Consider the following 7,596-nt stretch of genomic DNA (forward strand, 5'->3'; position numbering starts at 1 on the left):
AATGGGAAATTTTGGGCCCACTGCAGCCCCCCCCCCCCCCAGCCCTCTCCCAGTGCCACCACTGCCTGCCCCAAGTGCAGCCTGGCCCAGGAAAAGCCCCACCTTGTGCAGATCTGGAGGCACACGCCTCCTCCCCCGTGCCCTCCTAGGGTGCACGCAGCGGCAGGAGCTGTCCCCATCCTCGTCCCCGTGCCCCTCAGATGAGCCGCAGCTCCATCCCATGCCCCTAGCCCCTGCCCCACTCCCTCCCTCACCGCGGGGGGCTTCAATCTGCCCCCACCCACTCCCTTCCCTTCCCCCTCCCCTTCCACCACAACGGACTTACCAGCTGAACATAGGTCTCCAAGCTGCTGGTCTGCGCTCCTGGCCCCATGCATGCTGCAGCTGCACACATGCACAGGGCATTTATTAGCCACATTATCAGCCACATCAGGAAAAATAGCTGATTTCCGATATAGTCAATTTTCTTTATATGATGCTGATCCAATATCGGATTAATGTATTGGTGCACCTCTAGTATCTAATCTATGAAAAAATTGATATTGTCCATTCATTTATTAAATATATCTAAATTCCAAACAAAAGCAAAAATAGACACATCCCTCACTGAAAAGCCAACTGTGCCTGTGATTGTCCTAGAATGTGCTAATTTGGAAGGAGAAGGGCTGCATAGGAGGGTGAGCAGGAAGAGACATTACAGGAAAGGGGATCCTCACACAAGTTTGCTCTCCACTCCTTATTTATCCTATCAAACATAAACTGCTTGTCTTTCCTTTCATGCAAACTTATCTACCCTAGCTATCTGTCATCTTCCATTCATGTCAAAATATCAACTCTTCCATAACCACTTTGTTAGATTTCAAACAGGCACCATCCCCATTCTACCCCTCATGCTTGAGAGGAGCTGCCCAAAAATATTTGCAAAGTCGTTCAATTTTTTTCTCAAAGCTTTCTTTGGCTGTGATGCCTAGGACAAATCTGTATCATTGTTAGGTCAGAAGTGTGCTGAAACCACTGTCTATAGTGCTGACCTATTATTGTGACCTATGTTAGAGAAGTACCTAGGAGTGCTAGGGATGAATTAGGACTTAATTGTGATAGACACTGTATACATACAGAACTAAAAAAAAGTCCCTGCTCCAAAAGTGTTACAGTGTAAGCATATAGGAGACAACAGATGGATACAAACAGATGTGGGAGTACAGATATTATCTATTCTTTGCTTGTATTCCCTCTACCTCATACTTGGATTATAAACTCTTTGGGGCAGGCAGTATCTTTCTGTTCTGTCTTTTTGTCCCTATCAAAATGGGGATGCTGTCTTTGACTACATCACCTGGGTGTTACCATAATACAAATGATTAATAAGCAGCTATTTTCAAGCAAGGCCACCTTTAGGACCGTAGCTGCCATAGGTATACCAGAAAGTGTGTAACCTTCACAACATAGTCGTGCAACTAAGCACTGTTAATATTAAACAGACAGACATTAGATAACAAATAATAATTTATAAAAATCAAAACTTGTCTCATCTGGAGTGGTTTGATAATGTGGGTGAAATCCTGTTTACATTGAAGTCAACAGTAAAAACTATACATTTCTCAGCTTAATCACTGCTCTGCTAATGATAGTATTCTTCCCTTTGTTCCCTCCCACTCTTATCACCATGCTTTCTTCCATATTACTCCGCTTTCAAAGGAGAAATGAGAGTAAAACATTCAAATAAGGGCTGAACCCATCAGTAAATGTAAAGTGGTCTGTCTAGTGCCTCCCCACTGGACCTTGTGAATGCCCAAAAGTAAGAGCTTCCTGGTTTTCTGACTAGAATCCCTCTCCATTCTTGGGTGACAAGAACCAAAATCTGCTCCTTCAGCTTCTTTCTCAAAATGCAGCTGTGGTCAGCGTAAACCACAACCACAGAAATACAGTTATAAAAATGTTAAGTACAAACCAGAGTGGCAGACTGTGCTTTGCTGCCTGAATCACAGTCTCATAGCATTCCCCTTTACATTTGTTTTAAATGTAAGAGTAAGCCTTATGTTTATCCTTGAGATTATAAACTTGGGTAGAACCTAGCTGAACTGTGGGCTATATTAATTTAATAAAATGGCCTTAGCTTTGCTTAACTGACTTTACAGCTGAACTGGGTTGGTTTATTGATTCACATACAAACTATCTAAAACATGCAATTTTCCCTAGCCCTGGCATAAAAACCTGGAGAAATCCAGTGGGTTTCACTAACTTTTGCTTCAGATGATTTGGAACAGAAATTCAAAGGGGAGGTGTCCATGCTTAGCAAAAACAACATATGGGCAGGAGGAACAGAGCAATCATCAGTCATTATTATATTATTACATAAGAACATAAGAACTGCCATTTACTGGATCAGACCATAGGTTCTGTGTCACACAGTGGCAGAGAGTAGATACTGAAAGGAAGAATGAACTGGGGACGACCAGGGTTTTTCCTCTGTTCCTCTCCCACTTGCACCCTCTAGCATTTAAGGTCTAAGAAGTTCTGATTCAGAGGTTGAATCCCTAACATGTTGAATAGCTACTGGTGCCCCTTCCTCCAAAATAATTTATCCAACCCCTTTTTTGAATATGGCTGAACTGTCAGTGTCTACAACATCTGGTGTCATGAGTTCCACACTTAAGTTACATGCCGTGTCAAAAAGAACTTTGTTTTGTTCATTTTTAATTTACTACCTCCTTGTTTCACTTTGTGAGCTCTAGCTCTTGTATTGACAGTAAACAGTAAATCTCTAGTTACTTTCTCTTTGCTTTTTAGCATTTTGTAAACCCTTATCGTGTCCCGTCCCCCCGCCCGCCCAAGTGTCTCTTTTGTAAACTGAGTACGCCTCACCTCTTTAGTCCCTCAAATACAGCCCTGCTCTGGTTTCAAATTAAAGCTGGGTAGAAACCAGCTATAGAGTTATTATACATTTTCAAGCACTAACTTTATAGCTGGTTGGCTCTTTATATCCGTATAGTCATTTTTATGGTGTGATAATTTTTGCACAGTTGGCCCATCTACATTTATTGGGTGCTTGACCAGTCAATTGCTAAATATATGTAAGGTGTAACAGGGACCTCACCTGGAAGCCCCTCCATGCCACTAATCCTTATGGCCCTCCACCTTAGAAAAAGAAGGATAGAGAGCAGTGCTAAGGAAAGGAAAGATGGAGAGCAGCAGAATAAGGACCCTGGACTTCAGAAAAGCAGACTTTGACTCACTCAGGGAACACATGGGCAGAATCCCTGGGAAGCCAGAATGAGTGGGAAAGGAGTCCAGGAGAGCTGGCTATACTTCAAAGAACCCTTACTGAGAGTGCAGGAACAAACCATCCCGATGTGCAGGAAGACTAGCAAGTATGGCAGAAGACCAGCTTGGCTTAGCAGGGAGCTCTTCAGTAAACTAAATCACAAAAAGGAAGCTTATAAGAAGTAGAAACTTGGACAAATAACTAGGGAGAAGTTTAAGAGCATTGCTCAGGCATGCAGGGATGAAGTTAGGAAGCCCAAAGTGCCCTTGGAATTGCAGCTAGCAAGGGATATGAAGGGTAACAAGAAGGGTTTCTACAAGTATGTTGGTAGCAAGAGGAGGATCAGGAAAAGTGTGGATCCCTTACTGGAAGGGGGAGGTAACCTTGTGACAGAGGATGCAAAAAAGGCTAAAGTGCTCAATGCCTTTTTTGCCTTAGTCTTCACAGTCAAGGTCAGCTACCTACCAGATGACTGCAGGAGGCAGAACAGTTTGGGGAAAGGGTGAGCAGCCCTCATTGGTGAAAGAACAGGCCAGGAACTACTTAGAAAAGCTGGATGTGTACACATTCATGGAGCCAGATGGGATGCACCCAAAGGTACTGAGGGAGTTGGTGGATGTGATTGAAGAGCCATTGGCCATCATTTTTGAAAGCTCATGGCAGTCAGGAAAGGTCCTGGATTATTGGAAAAGGGCAAACATAGTGCCTATATTTTAAAAAGGGAAGAAGGAGGATCCAGGGAACTACAGACCAGTCAGCCTCACCTCAATCCCTGGAAAAATCACGGAGCAGATCCTCAAGGAATCCATTTCTAAGCACTTGGAGAAGAAGGTGATTAGGAACAGTCAGCATGGATTCACCATGGTAAAGTCATGCCTGACCAACCTAATTGCCTTCTATGATGAGATGACTGGCTCTGTGGATGTGGGAAGACCAGTGGATGTGGTGTACCTTAATTTTAGCAAGGCTTTTGATACAGTCTCCCACAGCATTCTCACAGACAAGCTAAGGAAGTACGGGCTGGATGAATGGACTGTAAGGTAGGTAGAAAACTGGCTGGAACATTGAGCTCAGAGAGTAGTAATCAATGGTGCAATGTCTAGTTGGCTGACAGTATCAAATGGAGTACCCCATGGGTCCGTCCTGGGGCTGGTTTTGTTCAGAGTTTTCATCAGTGACCTGGAAGATGGCATAGAGTGCACCCTCAGCAAGTCTACAGATGACACCAAGATGGGGAGAGTAGTAGATACACTGGAGGGTAGGGCTAGGATTCAGTGTGACTTGAACAAATTGGAGGATTGGACCAAAAGGAATTTTATGAGGTTTAACAAGGATAAGTGCAAAGTCCTGCACTTAGGACAGAACAATCCCATCGACCAGTACAGGCTGGAAACTGACTGGCTGGGCGGCAGTTCTGCAGAAAAGGACCTGGGGGTTACAGTGGACAATAAACTGAAAATGATCCAGCAGTGCCCTTGTTGCCGAGAAGGCTAACGCCATACTGGGCTGCATTGATAGGAGTGTTGCCAGTAGGTCATGGGAAGTGATTATTCCCCTCTATTCAGCACTGCTGAGGCCACATCTGTACTACTGTGTTCAGTTTTGGGCTGCCCACTACAGAAAGGATGTGAAGAAATTGGAGAAAGTCCAGCAAAGGGCAACAAAAATGTTGAAGGGGCAGGGGGGACATGACTTATGGGGAAAGACCGGGGGAACTGGGTTTATTTAGTTTAGAGAAGAGGAGATTGAGGCGGGACTTAATAGCAGCCTTCAGCAACCTGAAGGGGCATTTGAAAAAAGATGGAGCTGGACTGTTCTCAGAGGTGGCAGATGACAGAACAAGGAGCAAGTCTCAGTTGCAACCAGGGACGTTTAGGTTAGATACTGGGAGGAATTTTCTCACCAGGAGGGCATTAAAACTCTGGATCAGGTTACCCAGAGAGGTGGTGCAGTCTCCATCCTCGGAGGTTTTCAAAACCCATCTGGACAAAGCTATAGCTGGGATGATGTTGTTGGGGCCAGTCCTGCTTGGAGCAAGGGGTTGGACTATATGACCTCCTGAGGTCCCTTCCAACCCTAGTTTTCTGACTGTATGAATACATTTAACTGAGAGGGCTGGACTGTTGGTGTCACCGTGAGGAGCCAGGGAATATGCAAGAAGCCAGGAGGGGCTTTTCAACGCTAGCGGACTAACTCTCCTGTGGAAAAAGATGTCAGGCAGCTTTCGGTCACCACACGCCCAACCTCAGTTCTGCAAACGTGACCACTGCTGCCCCCACCCCCCAGCAGGCGGTTGGGCCAATAACCGTCACCAAGGTGCCGTTACTTCCTTCCACGAATCCCCCAACGCCCCGCGCTCCAGCCCACCCCGCCCCCGAGGCCACGTGATGCACCCCCTTTCCCTTTGGCGTCTACCTGGAGTGGGGGGGCAGCCCCCCCAGAGGCGTCTCCGCCGCGCCGTGATTGGCTGGGAGTAGGGAGCGCAAGCTCCTGATTGGCTGTGTCGTGTGCGCAGCGTTCACGGCGCGTGGTCGGCGGGCAGGGAACTGGGTACAATGGCGGGCGTCCCGGGGCGGCAGCGGTATTGGAATCCCCAGGGTGAGCCTGGGCTTCGTGCTCTGCCCGCGGCGGGCCAAGGTCCTGGCTGGGCTGAGGCGACTCCGTCGGCGGTCTTGCGGGCGTCGGGGGAGGCGTCCCGTGTAGGCGGGAAAACCCGGGCTGCGACTGGGCTCTTAAAGCCCTGAGCCTCCTCGTCGAGATGGCGGCAACGGGGCTTGGGCTCTTGTTTTCGTATCGGTAAAGCCTGCCTGTGCCTCTCCTGCGCTTCTGCAGGTCACAGCCCTCCACCTGGGCTATCCCGCTTGCGGCTCCAGGGTGGGCCCCCCCATGAAGCACTGACACCCGCCTGGAAGGGAGCCTGAAGAAGCCAGAGACTAGCTCCCACCTTGGCATGTCTCACTGGGAATGAAGTACCTGCTTGTCTGCATGAGCTGGAAACTGTTTTGTGCAGAAATGGAAAGAAATTTTGGCGTGTTTCTGGCTTTTGCAGGTTTTTTCTTAGACTGTACAGTTTGCAGGGTGCTCTGCGGCAGTAAGGATGCCAGGGTGGCTGGGACAGGACAGCAGCCGCAGGAGCTAGTTAGGGAGCAGAATCCCCCTTCAGGGTGTCTAGCATGTATTCCTGTCCCTACCTGGTGATAATGAAAGCAGAGTCCTGCTCACCCCTGGGTGTTTAGCATGCAGCCCTGGCCCTGGGGCTGCTGGCATGGCTTTTAGTGCCCGGCATGCAAGTTACCTGGGACTAGGAAATGGCTGCCTAGTCAGGGACTGCTCACACATTGGGAAGTTTTAAAGGGCATGCTGGCAGCCTTGGCAATGGGAAGCAGCTCCCCAGTCCCTGGGTTGCTGGCACAGACTTTGAAGTGCCTGGCCTGTGAGCAGCCTTGGACTAGGAACCAGCTCCTTGGTCCTCAGCTTCTTGCACGCGCAGTACTTCAAAGGTGGCACTGGCCGCCCGGACTGGGAAGTGCCTGTTTCTTCACATAGTGACAGGTTGACTGCCCTGTCCCTGTTGTCCTTGGGCAACAATGGGAACAGGGGTGCCTGCTAGCTGCTACTGCAGCTGCTGCTTGCATGGAGACAAGGATGAGTGAGGGAGCTCCCTGGAGTTAGTAGCAGGAGCTGATGAAGGGTTCCCAGGGACAGCCTTGGTTGTGTGGTGAGACCGGGGGTACAGCTTTCATCTGTGCCACACTTTATGAGCCAGCCACCAACTGCGCTCCCGGCTGAGCCCCCTTATTGAAGGTCTGCTCTGGGAACCAGGCAGGGAGCTTTGCCCTGCTACACCAGTCCCCCTGGGACTGGGAGGAATGATTCCCACTTGTTCCGTAGACTGATCCCTGGCCCAGGGAAGGTATGAAAAGCAGTGGAGAGGGGACAGCTGCAGGCTGAATGCTTGTGCTGTTTCCTCTCCCAGAACAATTTCCAGTGCCTGTTGGCAGCCTCTATGAGCGTGTATGTAAAAGATGTAACCAGTTTCTAACATCTTTATAAATAATCATGTTCCCTGGTATTTGTAAATTCCCCTTTCAGAACAATCTGAGAACTTGGGTCCACCTGAAATAACTGGAGCCCAGTCAGTTTTGCTCATAATTTTTTGAATCGCAAGAAAGCCGCATAGCTGTGGATAAAAATCGTGTTGGAAAGTGCTAGGCTTTGGAAGACATGGCTCTTTTTACTTGTTTGGTTTTGATTTTGTTGTTTTCTGTCTCCACCATGCTTTTCAAATATCTTTTTGATAAATGCTAGAAATTGTGATTTTTTTTTTTTTT

General features: G+C 48.0%; 1 protein-coding gene and 1 pseudogene across 2 annotated transcripts in view; both read left to right on the forward strand.

Annotated features, from left to right (window-relative positions):
* LOC109302223 overlaps positions 1-4,835 on the forward strand; it is a 41,732-nt pseudogene extending 36,897 nt beyond the window's left edge.
* Positions 4,836-5,820: 985 nt separating this feature from the next.
* RNF17 (ring finger protein 17) overlaps positions 5,821-7,596 on the forward strand; it is a 123,206-nt gene continuing 121,430 nt past the window's right edge. For both annotated transcript variants that reach the window (XM_019525070.1, XM_019525071.1), the window contains exon 1: positions 5,821-5,863. In XM_019525070.1, coding sequence (XP_019380615.1) covers positions 5,821-5,863 — 43 coding nt within the window. The remainder of the gene's footprint in view (positions 5,864-7,596) is intronic.

The sequence above is a fragment of the Gavialis gangeticus genome, unplaced genomic scaffold (assembly GCF_001723915.1).
Source record: "Gavialis gangeticus isolate Ggan-Ray unplaced genomic scaffold, GavGan_comp1, whole genome shotgun sequence".
NCBI lineage: Eukaryota > Metazoa > Chordata > Crocodylia > Gavialidae > Gavialis > Gavialis gangeticus.